This window comes from Equus asinus, chromosome 29 (assembly GCF_041296235.1).
Source record: "Equus asinus isolate D_3611 breed Donkey chromosome 29, EquAss-T2T_v2, whole genome shotgun sequence".
Taxonomy (NCBI): Eukaryota; Metazoa; Chordata; class Mammalia; order Perissodactyla; family Equidae; genus Equus; species Equus asinus.
In genome coordinates this window covers 26,153,952-26,172,330 of record NC_091818.1, presented here as the reverse complement: position 1 = coordinate 26,172,330, position 18,379 = coordinate 26,153,952, and the positions used below count along the sequence as shown (strand labels likewise).

Sequence of the window (18,379 nt, the reverse complement as noted above, 5' to 3'; positions counted from 1 at the left end):
GGGAGCTTCCGGGCGAGGACTCCAGTGTGCCCCACCAGGTTGGCTGTGGCCTGGTGGGCCTGGTTGGCAGTTCGACTTCTCCCTCTGTCCAATGCTACTTCTTTCCTCTTCCCTACATAGGCTTTGGTCTCTAATCAAGTCTTGAGCCCAAACTGTGCATGGGCTTCTGCTTGTACAAGTCACTCCGCTGCGAGTCAGCAGACACAAGAGGCAACAAGCTCCGGCCAGGAACTGTAGAGCTTAGGGCTACTGGAAGTAGAATTTAAACACAAAACTTTAATGCAAAAATGCTTAAAGAAATAAAGGATGCGATTTCAGAGATGAGCACATAACAAGAAACTCTGAGGAATGAATTGGCAGGTTTTTAAAAATGGATCTTCTAGAAGGAAAAATATGATTAATAAAATAAAAAATCATTGAATAGGTGAGACAACAGATTAGAATAGTTGAAGAGAGAATCAGGACTGCGACTAATGAGGAAATGACGCAGAATCGAGCAGAGATGTTTGGAGAAGGAAAACGGCAAAGAAAAGTTAAGTGACATGGAGGCCAGAAACAGAACGTCAAATATATAGCTGTTGGAGAAGCTATATAGAGAAGGAGAGATCGGAGGACACAGGCGAGGTATACTGACAAAAGGACGACAGAATTTCCAGAAACTGGAGAAAAACTGTAGCAGAAAATGCGTGCTGGTGAGGCGGCTGGGGACCCCCCCTGGAAACCTGGGGAACAAATGACAAGGACGCTGGGACAGAGGGCTTCAAAGGTGCCCTTAGCAAGCGGTGACTCCCTGTCTGCAAAGTGGACCCTGGAGATGGCAAACACCTTCCTGACATTTCTAAGAGAAAAGCAAGAAATGTGTCTCCAGCTTCTGACAGCAGAGAGTCCCTGTGGGGACCTCACCTGTAGTCACATAGTCCTATGGTACTTAGAGACTTAAAACTTGAACGTACTTGTCAAATTTCAGTTGACCTCTCCTCCAGATAGGGAACAAAAAAGCCAAATGTTTCTCCTGTTCTAGAACACAGGGACTGCCCTGCTTCTTACAGGACTTCATCAGCATCACCTGGGAGCGTGAGAGAAATGCAGCATCTCACATGCACCCCAGATCTACCAAGTCAGAATCTGCGTTTTCACAGGATGCTTGGGTGTTCTGTCTATAATCAAAGTTTGAGAAGCACTGATGGACGGTGTAATTTTTTCCTCTTTCAGCACCACACTCCCAATTTTTTTTTTTTTTGCTTGAGGAGGATTAGCCCTGAGCTAACATCTGTGCCAGTCTTCTTCTACTTTGTATGTGGTATGTCTCCACAGCATGGCTGATGAGTGGAGTAGGTCTGCGCCTGGGATCAAAACCTGCAAACCCGGGCCACTGAAGCAGAGCGCATGGAACTTTAACAACTCAGCCACAGGGCTGGCCCCCCACACTCCCGATTTTTTAATTTTAATTTTTGGCTTTTATGGTGCCTATTTTCTCAAGTCTTCCTCTATTCGTGGCTCATTCTTCAAATGATAATGCCAACACCACAGTCCCTCATGGGAGGATAAAAAGGTGTACTCCAAGGAGGGTCCAAAAAAGTCAAGTGTTCACCCTAAAATCGTTTACTGAAATTTGAGGTACCAGCTAGCTTATTCAATAAGGAGTTCAGAATTTTAACCATAACTTCTAGATTAAGCTAAAATTAACTCATCGTCTCCCAAATACAAAGGATAAGAAAGGATTTTTAAGTTACTTTATCAATTTTATTGATTTATGAATTCAGGCACTTTGAAATAAAAGAACAAATAAATTTAAACCCTGTATTTCAAATACCTCAAACATATTCTTAATGTCACTTTCTTAAGGCATTTCTTCATCATCTACATTGTAACTTGTTCTCACTCCTGAAACTTCTAAAATTTTACTGATGTTGACTCTTAATTTTAATTAAGCCTGAAGCTACATGATACCCACACACCCAAGGAATTCAGGTCAGTGGGAAAAAAATCAGTCAATTGAGGAGAAATAAGAAATTTATGTAGTGTCTTGCTCATTTTTTCCTTTGTGAATGCTCTTCTGACATTGTCTAGCTAATCAGTTGATAACCATCATTTATAAGACCTGAGTTTGTTCTAGCCTAGCAGAAATTTGAAGAAAAGGGTATTTACACCAAAACATTAAGTTGCTTTCCCAACTATAAGAAAGAGAAAAACCAAATAAAGGAAAAGAGACTTATAAACGTTTGCTCTGCTTCATATGAATTTTCTGTTGGTCTGAGAGATGATGTCGTCCTTTTTTGGTACAGAATGGAAATAAGGGTAGGATTTGGGTAGCACATACAGACTAAGGCAAGATGCTGGGGCTTGGGACAAAAATCTAACCCCTTACGGTTCGAATCTTCCTAATTCTGCGTCAGTGCCACGCACCCAGAAACCAGGCCCCCTAGTGGATTGAAAGAGTTCACGATTTCAACACTGGGAGGCAGGAAACGGAGTAGAACAGTATTTAATGATCTTATTCAATCATTTATACAGCACTTATCATAGCCCGACACCGTTCTGAGCAGCTTATAAATGTCAGTTCACTTAATTAGCACAACATCAAATGAAGGAGGGACCAGCATCCAACTTTTATAGATGGAGAAGCAGGTGTAGAGAGGTTAGGTAGCCTGCCCAAGGTCACACAGCTGGTCAGCGGCACTGAGATTTGAAGGCCTCAGCCAGCTCCAGCATCCATGCTAGGAACCACCTCCCACACCGCACCGCGGGTGAGGTTGGCTCTCAGAAAACTAACCACAGGGAGAATTTATTCAAATATCTAGCAATGTGCCACTTCCCCAGAGGCTGGGACTGTGGTAATTTTAACCTTCCAGAATATACCTGCAGCTGGATATATTTCATTAAAACAAAAAACAATGAAAGAGAAGGAAACAGAGAAGTCAAAGGGCCATCGGGTAACCAAAGCTGCCAGAAAGTCCAACCAGTTGACTCCATAGGAGACGCCCTAAGGGCCTGTCCCATCCTTTGATACGCGATTGGAACAAGACTGATTACCTGTGCAGACGGGGCAGTTCAGAAGCACAGGAAATCAGAAGGCCAAAGCAACAAAGAGCAAAACTGACAGCCACCACCAAAGCAGGAGACAGAAAACTTATAAGACAAGAAATAAATCCTAAAAGTAATCAGGCCTATTGAAAATAGGAAGAAAAGGTCTAATATCCACCTCAATGCCTCTGAGCATCACTGACTGCAACAGAGGATGACAAAGCTGGGAAGGACCACTCCTGATTACAGACGGCGAGGCCTGCGTCTGATCGCATGGAATAGCTACACCCGAGGATGCACAAGGCTGAGCACACCGCTGTGTAACACTCATCAACACCTTGTTTGAAAGCAGCCCTATGAGAAGAGAAGCTTGCAGAACATTCAAAACCCGCCTGGTAGAAACCAGACTGGCGGAGCGCAGGGGAGCCGGGGCGCCGGGCAGCCTCCCTGGGCGCAACTGCATTGACTCAACGCAAATGATATGTTAGTGTGGTTTCAGCAGCCCATAGTCATGATTTTCTTTCAAAGTTCTATGAGATTCTTGGGTGTTACATGGCTGGCTGCAAGGATGATGTTTATCTGTCACATGTCCTCTCTGTGGAGCAGGCCAGAGAGGTACCCCGTCTGATCTTAGCACCAAGAACAGTAACATTCCTCCTTAACAGCTGGCTCATTTGGCTTTTCAGGCAAGGAGCTGTGTAACTGGCTTATTCAAGTTTCCTTTTCCAGGGGCCAGCCTGGTGGAACAGTGCTTATGTGCGCACGTTATGCTTCGGCGACCCAGGGTTCACTGGTTCGCATCCCGGATTCAGACATGGCATCGCTTGGCAAGCCATGCAGTGGCAGGTGTCCCACATATAAAAAGTGGAGGAAGATGGGCACGGATGTTAGCTCAGGGTCAGTCCTCCTCAGCAAAAAGAGGAGGATTGCCAGCAGATGTTAGCTCAGGGTTAATCTTCCTCAAAAAAAAAAACGTTTCCCTTTCCAGTTTGGCTACTAGGACACTGGGGTCGAACAAGTGGCCCTCCACGTAGCCAGCATGCCCGTCACCAGGACAGGACGTTTTAGGCTCATTCCAGGCTCCATTTTGTGTCATCATCCCCGCCTCCCTTTTCTTCCATTTATTCTATCTCGTATTTCAGACTTTGAAGACCACCTTACATCCTTTCTGGAATTAGACCAAGAGGACATACATCAAGAGATGAATGAATGAAGGAGATGCAGATGGGGAAAGTGAGGTTCAGAGGAACCAGCTCATAACAAGCTAGAATCTGTGTCTCCTGACTTCCGACTTAGTGTCCTTTAAATAAATTGTATTGATAATGGTGATTCTCAATCAGAAAGACCCTTTAAATTGTATTTAAAATAATATTTCTAAAAAGAAAGAAAAACACAGATGTTGGTCAAATGAGACATCTCTGGATAAAGAACACCAAGAAAATCACTATTTTGTGTAGTTGAAAAGAAAGGAGCTCTTTAGTACTAAGAAAGCCCTGAAGCATGTCAACAGGCTTATTTTGATCCCCAATGTACTTCATGTAATACTGATGTTACATCACATCTGCATGTTAGGTTACAGTAACTACCCCAGAGGAAACATCTCAAACTGTGACTTCCGCAAAGTCAAAAAATTCTGAACGCGGGGCTGGCACCGTGGCCGAGTGGTTAAGTTCGCGCGCTCCGCTGCAGGCGGCCCAGTGTTTCGTTGGTTCGAATCCTGGGCGCGGACATGGCACTGCTCATCAGACCACGCTGAGGCAGCGTCCCACATGCCGCAACTAGAAGAACCCACAACGAAGAATACACAACTATGTACCAGGGGGCTTTGGGGAGAAAAAGGAAAAAATAAAATCTTAAAAAAAAAAAAATTCTGAACGCAAAGCTGTCATCAAGAAGTTGACATATGAATACAGTCACATTGTATTAGAATGGTATGATAGCCATTTATCAGAATAACATGTCTTTATCAGTCACTGAGGTATCACTTTGCTTTGCAAGTTCTGAAACAATTTAAAGAAAGTATAAAAAGAATGCGTAAGTATGACATTAAGTGCCAGAGGGAAAGAATGAAACAGCAGACAGTCCAAAAGGCACGTGGTTAAAAGCTGCATCCTGTAATTCAATTCATTCAGAAGCCGGTGCCTTGGGGTGCTCACCCTCACAGGCACCAACCGGCACAGTAACATTTCCTTTGTAAGACACAATAGCGTAAGTCCTGCAGAACAAATCGCAAAAGGAAGAGATGTTATGAAAGATTTATTCGATGTTAAACGAATTTACAGGCTGACTGATGTTTTTAGAAAACAAATTAGGGGAAGTCCCGAGTTTCCAGAAACAGAATATAGCTCAAAGACCTTTATAGACTTCGCTGCAGGCAAAAACGCAATTGATCACCTTGCAAAATCTGGAGGAATAAGTAACTGTCAAGAAATAATCCAGGATGTTAGAGCGTAAAGCATGACCGCGAAGAAGGAAGCTGACTGTCAGACATCTCCGAGCTCACAAACCCAAACGGGCAGTGCCTTCAAAGCACCACTTTGAGAGGCCGATACTTAATAATGCGCTTGTTTAAACACTCTGAGAACCCTTTAGTTAACCTTTGGTGAAGGCAGTCCGGGTCCTCAGCACTTTATTTTGAATATCCTCTGCGACAGTCAATCTTCACCTCTGAGGGGGATTCAGAGCTATTTAGGTAAAAAAACGAAGCAGGACTTGAAAAGCATGTGCGCGCATGTGCATGTTAGCGCATGTGGTTTAAACATCAGTCCATAAGACGATTCCTGCGACGTTGCAAGCAATGGTCCTATTCATGCCATAAGACTACAATGTCTCAAGATGACCCGTTGTTACTGATTATTTGTACAACTTGACGATGACGACGACCACCACCACGTACTGACCGCCTCCATGTGTGGCAGACACTGTGCTAAGTAAGTACCCGGCTACAGTCTCCCGATTAATCTTCAGGACTCCATAGCTGGGTGGTGTTATTCTCTCCATGGCATAAATGAAGACACTGAGGCTTCAAAGTCTCAGAGTCGCATGGTGAGCAGGAGAGAGGGCTGGGGTTTGAAGCGAGGATTGTCACACACTGGACTTCACGCTCTTACGAGTCCACAGTAAGAAGGGCCCCTCACAGCTCAGCGCCAGGGCCTGCAAACAGGTGCTCCACCAGCAAACTTGTGCTAGCGTTTATTCCATTAGAGAGAGAGCGCACAGCTCCCAAGGGCTCTTTCATTTTATCCCCAGGCGATCATGAAAAGGTGGTGCTGAGGGGTAAAGGGAGGCAGGAAGCAGACAAACACCCACTTCCTAAAATCAGAGAACTTTCTCGCAGGAGACTGTGAGTGGGGGTGGGCCTTTCTGGGGCCAGGATAGGAAGAGACCAGCGAAAGCAGGATAGGATTTGGAGGTGTCCAATGGAGAAATACTCAGAAATCAACACCCAACTTCTGGCACGGGCAGCACTTCTGAAACGGTGCCAGATCTTAAGCTGAGTGATTTTGAAATTAGAAGGGTAATCATTAAAACTATTATTTCAGGAGCATTTAGATTAAAAGTGTTATATAAATATAACTAGTGACCTTCATCGTATAAGCATCCCTAAATGTGAACTGTCAGTCATCTGGCCACAGTAATTTAAAAAAACCCAGCTAGAGGAGATGTCAAATGCGTTCTCCTCATTGCCTAACTACATATTTAAATCTTTGGCCTTGATAATAATTAGTCATGAATGTTGACCTTCTCAGAGTTTCAAATAAAGATAAAGAAAAATTACCTGGTGGTATTTCTTCAGGATGTTGTGCATTTCGGCCACATCTTCACTCGTGATGGTCTTGATGACGTATCTCTTGTCGCAGGAAGTGTGGAAGCGAGCTCCGCTCCGCGCCTGGGAGTCGTTGGGAAGCGGCGCGCTCCTGGTCAAGGAGTTCTTCCCGTTGGGATGAGATGGGAGGAGGGGAGAGAACCGGTTAAAGACATGGCTTTCTGATTTCTGGGTAATTTGTTGTCATCACAAGTTTTCGAAAACATTTGTGTTTGGAAGAAATTGGTAAGCAGAGTGACAACATTTTATATTCATCATAACGCAAATTGCTAGTCTTTCAAATGAAATGAAAACAGCTTGGGTAGGTACTGTGATTCTTAATGTCCTTAAAGTAGGCTGACGTCTAGAATTACAATCAAAATTGTTTTGTTCACCTTGGTCTCTTCTGAGTTGGACAAGAGCTCAAATTTTCCTCTGAATGAAATTAGGTTCCAATCATGAAAGAAAATTTGATATTCACTGACTCTTTCCTCATATGACAGGTATTCCGCCAAGCATTAGGCAGAAAGTATTTCTCCCAGTTCTGACCACCTCCCCATGAAACGGTTACTATTAATAGCATCATCATTTTACAGATAAGGAGATGGGGATCAGAAAGGTTTAATACTTGGGCAAAGGTCACACAGCTAGGAATTCGAAGAGCTAGAATTCCATCTCCAGTGTGGCTGGCTCAGAACCCAAGTTCTCAACTAGTAAACGACTGGATAAGTCACCTACGCTGCCTATAGTGTGCCCTGGGAGGAGCCTGAGCGGGTGAATTCTAGAACAGCTCCTCAGAAGATTCTGCTTGGTCCACTGTCCATGCCCCCATCAGTCATTTTTGAGAATGACTAATATCCTGGAGGGTGGACAGGAGGGGCTCTGAGCAGGGGCTCTTCCCGCACCATTTCCTTCCAGTATCTGGCTCATGCTGTTGACATTCTAGCTAGGTAAGTCTACCCTTTTCTCACACATGACTCTGAAATTCCTGTTTTCTTAGAGCCTCCAGGAAGCCCCTCCCTTGTCCCCCAACCTTCTTTCCTGGTCACCCAGATGACTGGGACGAGCAAACACCTAGCGTCTAAGAAGCCTGCTCTTCCCCTCTGCCACCTGTGTTCTTCAGTACTGGCTTTCCTTTCCTGCCTGGCCCCACTGGATTGTGTACAAGGGAGTCAAAGGCAAGGCACTTGCTCTCAACTTCCTCCCTAAAAGTGGGCATTCAAAGCCCCCGTGAGCCAAATGCTGTCTAGCAGAGGGACACAGATATCATTAGAGAGGTAGGTGATATCGGGCTTTACGGATTTTCAAGGAAAGAGTTCCCTTTCCTTCTAGTACACTCAAGGCTCTCAACCCTTTCCTTCCTTTCTGGATGAAATCCAACACCATCTAGTCATAGGAAGTATAACTGCATTGCAGAGGCAGAGTGGCTCATGGAGGTCCTTCGAGTGCTGAGGGAAGTGGCCTATGAGCTCACTCTCATTTCCAAGGCATTGGAAATGGGCCCTGGCACCACTGCAGTGTATTATGACTTTCTGAGCTAGTCCACCTTGATCTGAATGCAAGCAGGTGCACTTGGCCAGTGCAGAGCCAACACTGCCAATTAACTGAACCTGCTTTCCTTAGTGTATTAGAAAACTAGAGAGAAGGAGAAAAAAAATCACTGTAACTCCCAATGACTTTAAATAGCAAGATTTGGGAGTGTTAAATTATTCTCAAGACACTTGAAATTCATTAGATAGATTGAGAATGATGAAAATGATTCTCAGGATGAAAATGGCTATCTTAACAAGAGAACAAGAAAATGGCAATATTCTCAAAAAATTTTCTCCTGGTGCCAGCCCCGTGGCCAAGTGGTTAAGTTTGCGCGCTCCACTGCCGTGGCCCAGGGTTTCGCCAGTTCGGAGCCTGGGCGCGGACGTGGCACCACTCATCAGGCCATGCTGAGGCAGCATCCCCAATGCCACAGCTAGAAGGACCCACAACTAAAATACACAACTACGTACTAGAGGGCTTTGGGGAGAAAAAGGAAAAAAAAAAATTCTCCTTTACACTATTTCCTACTAAGAATAAAAAGGAAGAAAATCAAAATGAATGACCCCTTTTGGGGTTTTAAACCCTACCAAAAAGCGATCATTGCTTTTGGATAACAGTCTTACTTTTTCATCCTAAACATTAATTTGCAAAACGTTATTCCAAAGAAAACAAGAACACTAGGAATCGTAAGATTACAAACTACTTTCAGGCATAAAATCAAAGCAGGAACAATCAACTTTACGACAGCCAGGCAGAACAGGTTATAAACTTTGTAAAATTGACAATACGAGTAAAGTAATTTCTGGGGGGAGTGGGAAATAGTGAAGGACAACGGTATTCGGCAAAGGCCAGAATTACAGCCGCACCAGTTTCACGGATCATTGTCTTCGGCATATTAGATAGGAAAGTAATGTTCTATCCCAGGCCAATGGCACAGAGTAAAATTGAAAGCTGCATCGTCAGTGCTTCTCAGACTTTAATGAGCAACCGAATCACCTGGGAATCACGTTAAAATGCAGATTCTGACCCAGCAGGTGTGGGGCGGGGCACTAGAAGCAGCAGATGATGCTGACACCGCGGGTCTGCAGACCACAGGGGAGAACCAAGAGTTTACTGATTTGTGGCTGTGATGTGTGTTTTCAGGTGCGCAGTCTATTATTGTGTGTTGTAAGCGGAGTAGGTGTGTTATAATTACAGACTGACCTGCATGAACACCTTTCCCATTATATTCTGTCCAACTCTGTTTGGTTAACATGAGAAACTTTACAGCAAAGAATAATAATTCACTGCATTCACTGTATTAATTCTTTAAAGAGATGTTTAATGAGACTATGTTCAAGGCAACATATGGACTTATGAAGTAAAGGGCTAGAAATGCATAGTCAAATAACGTAGTAACTCCTTAGCTCAGATGTGGCCGCTTTCCAAATTCTTTGCCTTTCCCTTCAGCTTTGAAGACACCGAGAATCATTTCTTACACACTTGGCACTAGGATACGGGCCATCCTATATTGCCCTGGGATAGAAAACCCTACAAATTCGAATCTTGATTCTGCCCCAACTCAATTCTTCAATAATCTCATGAGTAGTCTCAACCCATAATACCTACTTCCAGTGTGTGGAAAAATTTTTTTAAGGCTCTTAGTTGTCAAATAAACTGAAGTCAAGAACAAACATTTGTCCAAATTTAGAATGTATCTTTTACAATCACTATGAACATAAAATATATGAATCTAATTTATTCAAAGCCTTAGACAAGCAGAAAATCAGGGAGGTAAAGGCAATTTTACACAAAATACATGATCCTTGGAATGATTCTAAGGCCTGGAAAAATCCAACTCACTATTTCATATTTATTTTCACGACCTCCCTGGGAGAGGAAAAGCCGGGTGCATTTTCCCATTTGAAGATAACGAAACTGGAGTACAGTGGAGTCAAGCAATATGCCCACAGGCGCTGCCTAAAACTTTCTCTGAGGTAACCAAAAAGGGCAGTTTACAAAGACAAGACGAAACTTTTGCCATTACTTAACACTGTAATCACAGACTTTTTGTGGCCTTTGAAATAAAGCAGAATTGCTTGTTTGTGTGTGTGTGAAGGCGGTACTGTGTAATGTGTTGGTCTGGGACCTAGAACATCTATGACTCATCAACCCCTGGATACGTCAGTTAGCCTCTTTGAGCCTCAGTTTCCAGGTCTGTAAAGCCATGAAGAAGCCCAGGGGAGAGTGTGAGCTGAATTACATCTCTACCTCAGACTTTCTGTAACTCCAAAAATGTGTTTACCTGAAGGCAGGGCACACTGCCCCAGCAACCGCTGGAGAGTGTAGACGTCAGAAGGTGAGTCAATGTGTCTCCCAACAAAAGAGCAGTCAGAAGAGAGTCCAACCATCATCTCAGGAGGGGCATAATGATGGTTTAGGACATTGGGGCCAAGATTAAATAAGTAAATAAATCTCATAATCAAAGAGCACTACAGTCGGAAGCAACCTTGGAGATTATTCCAAACCACTCAATTTACAGATAAGAAAACAGGGACCTAGAGAGCGGAAATGACTTGCCCGTCTCAGTTCTTCAACATCTGAGCGGGATGGAGTACATGGAGGGAGGTCCTGCTGGGCCTTGCCCAGAGCCTCCATCCCTCCCGCCATTGCTGCCTCCCTGCCTGGACTCCAGTCTGGTGGGCGTTACAATGGGATCACTGAGAAAGATTCTTCCGTGGTGACAAACACCTTCTAATCACAAGCTAGAGCGTGAGCCAGCTGGCACAAAACCAAACCTGTCTTTATGTTTTCCATTTTGCCAAGTAAGACATGTAAAAATATCAATAACAGCCTCAATGCAAACACAGCCCAGAGTCCTTAATTTACGCCTTTATTAACATGTGTGCAAATCTATCTTGACTCATTCTAGGGCTGTTCATTACTCGATTTTAACTGGGGTGGGTAGGAGTTGGAGCTGTCTTCTCTCAAGGCAACAAGGCTTTGGGACAGGAACACTATGTGTGGCCAAATAGAGTCAGACAATCCATGCGGCGCAAAGACAGGGCTGAAAGATGCCCAGCACCTACCATTTCCTACAATCCTGTGGGAATGTCAATCCTGAGAATTCTTCACATTTCTGACCACGTGGCACAGTTCATCATGTCTGTTTTAATTAACTCACGTGTTCTAAGAATAGCTGGAGGTGTTCATTCTCTTTTGCTCACTGGCTTTTATCTTCAGAAGACTGTTCCATCCTCTGTCTTTCCCTGCTTACAACTGTATGAGTTTTCTTAGCAAAGAATGCCAAGGCTGAAAGGAGTAACCTTTTACACTGCGGATGCTGAATTCTGGGTTACTTCTATAACATTAAATGTGTGGGGGAAGGTGCGAGGGGCAGAGAAAAAGAAGTTAAGACAAAATTTGCAAGTTAGAACAAGATTGCATGGAAGAAAGAAGGTCTTGCTGAAGGCATCATTTAAAAAAATTCTTTCTCATCTTAACCACTTAATGTAAAAGGGCAAGTCTGAGATGAAGACTTGATCCAACCCACGGCCGAAAAAGCACCATTTGTAGGGTTGGTATAGTCATCTTCAAGATAGCCCCCATTTCCAAAGCAAAATATTCACTTTCAGGAATGCTTACCTTTACCTGCCTGTCTTTATGAGCAAGCTCTCAGATAAAATTACCGGATGAAATCCACCCAGGGTTTGGAGAGATCTACTTTCATTAGAAAACAAATTCCTTATCCAAGACAAAGCTGAGACAGTTCCATGTTCAGAATCTGGGATTCTGAACCTCTCAGTTCAAAAGTGTGAACGTGGACATTTTGGGTCAAAGTCACAACAGAAGACAAAGGCAATCAAGGGCTTATTCAATGTGTGAAATCGTCTGCTGGTCTTCTGAAACGTCCTAATACACCTCCCCAAGTCTAGAAACCATCAGAAGAGAACACATTCACAAACCCATTAGGTATACATTCACAGAATGTCCTGAACATCACAACCATCTCTCCATGTGAAGTCTAGTTTCTTCATCCTTTATTTAGTTTATTCATATTTCCTCAGGTTCATATTGCCATGAGCAGAGGCCCGACAGCCTTTCAAGTTCCAAACAGTGCTGATGACGAAGCTAGAAGGCAGGAGAGCATGGCGTCAGACATGGGAGCTTAAGAAGTCCAGACTGGGTGATTTGGGGTAGTTATTTAAGCATTTTGTGCCTCAGTTCCCATATCTGTAGAAAGGTGATAATGATGATGATGATAATAAGAATAAGTTTGTTTGGGGGTTTAATTAGATAATACAGTTTTAGTGATAGTGCCTGGGATATAGTAACACAATAAATGGTAGCTCTTATTAATAAATTTCAAATTGGAAGATGAGAAGTACAGCCCAATATTAACAAATTATTCTGTAAGCTGGTAAGATAAAAATGAAGAATGTCTTATAGAATAACTTCTTCCAATTTGCTCTTGATTTGTTTTTCCCCCACCCTGGCCAAGCCTCTGGTTTGTACCCAGTGAAAATGGAGAGCTACACACCCTCCCTTCACTTTTACAGGTTACTTTCTACAGGCTTCAATAATAACCACTTGTATTTTTAAAAGAGGGTTTCAAACTTTATACAAAGAAGTTTCAAGCTGAAACTTCCTAACCCACAAGGGCTTCCTTCTATCCTTGTCCCCTGCTCACCTCCCAGCATCCTCTCCAGCCAAAGACAGGGAGGGATGACAGAGGGTAGGACAGCTCTCCAAAGGAAGTAAAAAGGACGGGGGGGGGGGGGGGGGGGGGGCGGTGGGGGGAAGAAGCTGGGGCAACTCCTTCCCGAGAGGGAGGAGGAAGGAAAGTAGGCTGGCCGGCCAAAGATGCGAACAAATTTGAAGGTACAGGAGAGGGAAGGCCCAGGGAGCCGGAAGTGGGGCCTCTGCTACCTCGAGGCAGAGAGGCAGGTTTGGCAAAGCAAGCCTGGAACTGACAGTCATGGAAGTCATCTGTGTAACATGCTGGGATACCACGAAATCCACAATCCCACTCAATGCGGAGCCTTCCAAGGCGTTTGCCACATTTAAAATACAGATGTAACAGAAATCTGATCTGGCGTCTTGTTCCCTCCCCTGCCCACAGCGGTGACTCGTGGGCTCCTTTACCACCTTTTCTATCCTGTTCAGGCTATCGGGTCTCAGCATGGGTGGTGGAAACAGAATGAGTTAGAAGTCAAGGGCGAGGAGAGCCCGCCCCTTACTCTGTTATCTGATTATCTGCAAAGAAAGACAGTTGGACTTCATGGTCTCGAGGTTTCCTTCTTGCTCTCCCAATTATTCAGTAATTACTACTTTGACCCCAAATACCCACAGAGTACCATGTTTTGCACACTCACACTTTTGAACTGAGAGGTTCAGAATCCCAGATTTTGAATTTTAAGATAGTTACTATTCAGTAATAGTAACAGCTCAGTAACTGTAATATTCAGTTGGTAGAGACATGGGAAATAGACAAAGACTTGCTATTAGTTTGGGGGGAAAAAATCCAATGACAATTGTAAACAAACAGCAAAAAACATGCTCTATTCATCGCTACCCTTTTCTTCCACACATTTAACAGTTTCATATGACAAACTATGTAATTCCTTAAATTCATTTGTTCTAAATGGAAATACTGTTATCATAACTCCTACCCTCAAGAAAAAGGCATCCAAAACCAGTGGTGGAGGGAAACAAAAGTTTCATATTGAATATAAACTGATCTTAAACCCAAACATTCTTCTTTCTTAACGGCTTTACTGAGAGGTAATTCACACACCATACAATTCACCTATTTAAAGTGTACAAATCAATGGTCTTAGTACATTTACAAAGTTAAACAACCATTCCCACAATGAATGTTAGAACATTTTCATCTCCTCAAAAGGAAACCTCACACCCGTTAGCAGTTACTCCCATCCCTCTCCCCACTCCCCCAACAGGAGACCACTAATCTACTTCCTGTCTTACAGATTTGCCTATTCTGGACATTTCATCTACACGCAATCATACAGTACACAGGCGTTTAGGAGTGGCCCAAACATTCTGTTTGCAAGTCCCCAGAGCACACTCACCACCCTGAGGGGACCCACTGTGCCAGGGGCAGACCCTGCGCCGTCTCTGGGTGAGTGAGGTAACATTGTGGGTGCTCTCAGTTCAGTGCAGTGGACACGTTCTAGCCAGCAAATGCTACTTCTTAGGATGCTCCTAGGCTTGCTGGGGAGTTGGGGATAAAATGAACTGTCTGACAAAAATTGAAGTTCTAGGGCTAAACTATTAGATGCAGGGCAGGTAAGAATATGACAACGGAGTCCATTCTTGCCTGGCTATCTTGCCACTTGGTAAGTGAACTCATGTTTCACCATTTCCATTTTCCATAGCCAAATGCATTTCTGATCTTACAATACACTGTCTCAAACCTCAACAGCTGTGGTGCCATGTCAGCCCTCAACAGGAAATAAAGGAAGATAATGAGAGATGAAGCTCTCTCTTCAATGGCCTTCTTACAACTGTAATTGGAAATTTATTGTTATTTCCCCTAAGAAAGGGATTAATGGTGCTATCCTTCCTCCCCACCCCCTCAAAGTCTGCATTGAAGACATTTATTTCCGAGGCGGGAGGTCCAGGATTAGCGGGGCCTCCAGAAGGTGCAGGGAACGTAAAGGTCAATTTCATTAGCTCATTCCTCCACCAATCTCCTGTACTTCTCATCAAAATGTCACACTTTACTAACCATTACAGTCCCCTGTATATTTTTTAAATACCCAAGCATTTTGAACATTTAATTCTCTTGAACTAGTCATACAGTCTTACATATATTTTTGGTCTTTTTCCATTTTGATACGTTTGTATTTCTGCTAAATATCATGTATGAAAAGTTTTTATTTTCTGTGAACAGAAAGGCCACTTTAAATCAATTCTGCCATGCTCAGTCAAAAAAGCCACCACCTTACGAAGGGAACATGTCGATAGCGTGTACAAGAATCTAAGTGACAGCCATCCACTCCCGGTGACTTCATAATAGAGTCAGAGATTTGGCAGCTGGGAGGGCCTCAGAGAGCACCGCATCCTTCTCTCCCATTTCACAGATAAGAAAATTGAGACCTACCAGGATGAAGTGACTGGATTAAGTCATAGCATTAGTCACTAAAGATCCAAGACTCAAACCAGCCTCGTAACTACCAGGAAGATGCTCTTTCTCCTAACCTAGACTACCTGTTTCATGGACTTTGAAACCTCGAAGCCAAGGGCCGCCCTGCTGACAACTCAGGATTGTGATTACATGCTTCAAATCACACAGCCCAGGAGCTGGGGACGACCGCCCAGACGAGGCTGCTTTCTGGGTTTGCATTTGACAGATGGTCCTCGGACCTCGTCAGAGAGGCAAAGACCAACATGCTAACTCCAACATCATCATCAAGGATTTATTACAGGCCCACTGTGTTCAAAGCCCTGTGTGAAGGTCTTGGGGGATTTCAAAGGAAGTTTGAGCTGTGATCCCAGGTGTAGAGTGGCTTTCATTATCGAGGGAAGCAAGACACAGTGCAATTTCACACTTATCAATAATGAAACAACTTTTCAGAAAAGAACACAAAATGAACAGGAATGACCAGCAGAGAAAGAAGCAGAGGTGTGGGAACTTCATGGCGCGCCATGAGACCTCCTTTAAAAGTTTCAGGCTGGTACTTGACTGAGATTAAAATACCAGAGACCTGGGCCCAAGGCTCACGAGAAACCAGTACAGGGTCCCGCCTGTACCCTGGACAGGGCTCCCTGTGGCAGGGATGACTGACCGTCAGCTCTTGTTGAAAATCATGAGTCATAACCCAAAGTGGGTTCAGGGGCAAGAAACGCAGGCCAACAGGAAGCCTGAGTCATCAGCTGGGGGCTGTTTGTGGTGGGGACAGTAATGGGTTCAACTCATCAGAAGGAGCAGCAAAAGCACAAGAAAAAAAATCTGATGATGCTGATCGGTGGTGAAGGAGTTTCCCCAAAAGTCTATCATGAGACTTGTCCAATCTGAGGGGAGCACCTTGGGTTTACAGCCAGGCGGAGTTTCTGTCTGATATCTGCTGTGAGGTTCATGGTGCCTCAACTGTGAGGCCAGCAAGTGTGAGGAGAAACAGTGAAAGACTGGGCTGAGCAAACCCAAAAGACAACAAACTGTTAATGAGGAAAAGAGAAGCTCACAGCGTTCACGGAGTAAGCAAATCCAGGGTGGCGACAGCACAAGGCCTGTCAAGAGGCTAGCACCTCTATGCCGAGCATGCCCAGATCTGGGGTTCTGCTCCGGGTCCCAATCCTGAGCACCACCCAGGATGCCCAACTGCGTGACGACCAGCCACACACAGGCACCTCCAGGTCACCTCCACATTCAACAGGCTAAAAGCTCAACTTCATCTTCCTCTCTCTCCTTCCCCATCTGCAAACTTACCTCCCGCAGTGCGCGCCCCCCTTGCCCTCCCAGTGTCTCAGGCCCCGACACCTCCAGCTCCTGTCCTTGGCTCCTGGGGACCGTCAGCCACCGCTCCTATCAGTTTTCTCTTCTCCCTGCCTTGTGAAGCTGCTCTCTTCTTGATTCTATCATTGCCAAGTGCCCTGTTCACACCTCTGCTTCACCTGAGATATTTCACAGCCTCCTAATTTCTTTATCTTCCTTGGATGCATTCTCTACATAACCAGCTCAATGATCTTTAGCGAATCCACATGTCATCACATCACTCTCCCATGCACAATCTGCAGGGCTGCTCTCAGACTGAAGAATCTGGTCAAGGCCTGCAGCCCAGTTCCCACATTCTCCGCCTCCCATCTTCATCTCCGGCAGTCCCCAACCATCCAGTCGCACACTTCCTGAGCTCTCGGGCCCAATGCTTAGGCCCAGAAGGCTCACTTCTCTTGCTATGCCCCCCTCAGCCCTCCCTCCCTTTCCTTCTTCCACAAATATTTCTGAAGTGCCTGCCCAGAGCCAGGAGGGTGCTAAACGCTGGGCCTGCAGCCCGGGAAACACGCTAGACTCAGTTCCTGCCCCCAGACAGTTTAAATCGTATTTGGGAAATCTACATATGAAAACATGGTGACAGGCTTCATATTCTAGAGATATTGGCAGAAGTTTTTTGCAAAGTTTAGTATTCTCTGAAGGTCTTAACACTTTGGAATTGTATTTTTAAACTTGAAACAAGAACATCCAAAGTTTAAAAAGTTAGTTTTTAAAATTAATTACTTTAAAATTAGAATTCTCTGCTACAAATACAAATAAGAAAATGCATCAGATGCGAATAATGAGGGATTCTAATTCAGGAGGCGCAGTGGCGGAGAAGTAAACCTGGTATTATCCCCCACGAAGAACAAGAGGCCTCGGTTTCGATTATGTGGTGAATCTGGGTGTATCTCCATCCTGCATAACTTTTTGGTTTCTGCTGGGCAGTCCTGTCTGCGGCTCAGAACTTCAACAGAAGCCTTCCTTTGACTTTCCAGGCCTGTTATGAGAGGTTCTGATACTCGGAGAGGCTGGAAGGGGGGATGCAGATATTCTTGAAGGACATTCAAAGTCAAGATGTCTGGGTGTCTGTAAATTGCATTGAAACTGGCATGCAATCGTGAAAAAAAAAAGGAATTCCTTCACTCTTTCTTTTCTTCTGCGTCCCCTAGAACGGCTAGTACAGAGCCTGACACTCGGAAGGTGCAAATAAACACACAGTGAGTTGATAATTGTGCGTGAAATCACTGACCTAAGGGGAACCGGAGTTGAAGGTGGCGGTAGTGATGGCAGAAACAGAACTACAGGAACAGCAACAGTGAGGCCTCCGTGGGAGCATTCACCAGGAAAGACATCTCACCTTAAAAGTACAGTAACGGGGAGTCACACTGGCCCAACAAGGATCAGGAGAGCATAGTTCAACTCTGAGCATATGACAAACCAATGAAGTAATTTTGAGAAGCACCAATGAACTGAAGACAGTTCTGAATCTCGAAGCACTAGGCATGCACACACACAAACAGGTTTACAGCTATATGTTAGGT

The 18,379-nt window shown here is 44.4% G+C and overlaps 1 protein-coding gene across 1 annotated transcript in view; it reads right to left on the bottom strand.

The window, feature by feature from the left end:
• The window catches only part of PIP4K2A (phosphatidylinositol-5-phosphate 4-kinase type 2 alpha), a 164,712-nt gene that overhangs the window by 41,336 nt on the left and 104,997 nt on the right, over window positions 1–18,379 (bottom strand). The window contains exon 4 of the mRNA XM_014865043.3: window positions 6,803–6,955. Within this exon, the coding sequence (XP_014720529.1) occupies window positions 6,803–6,955 (153 nt within the window). The remainder of the gene's footprint in view (window positions 1–6,802; window positions 6,956–18,379) is intronic.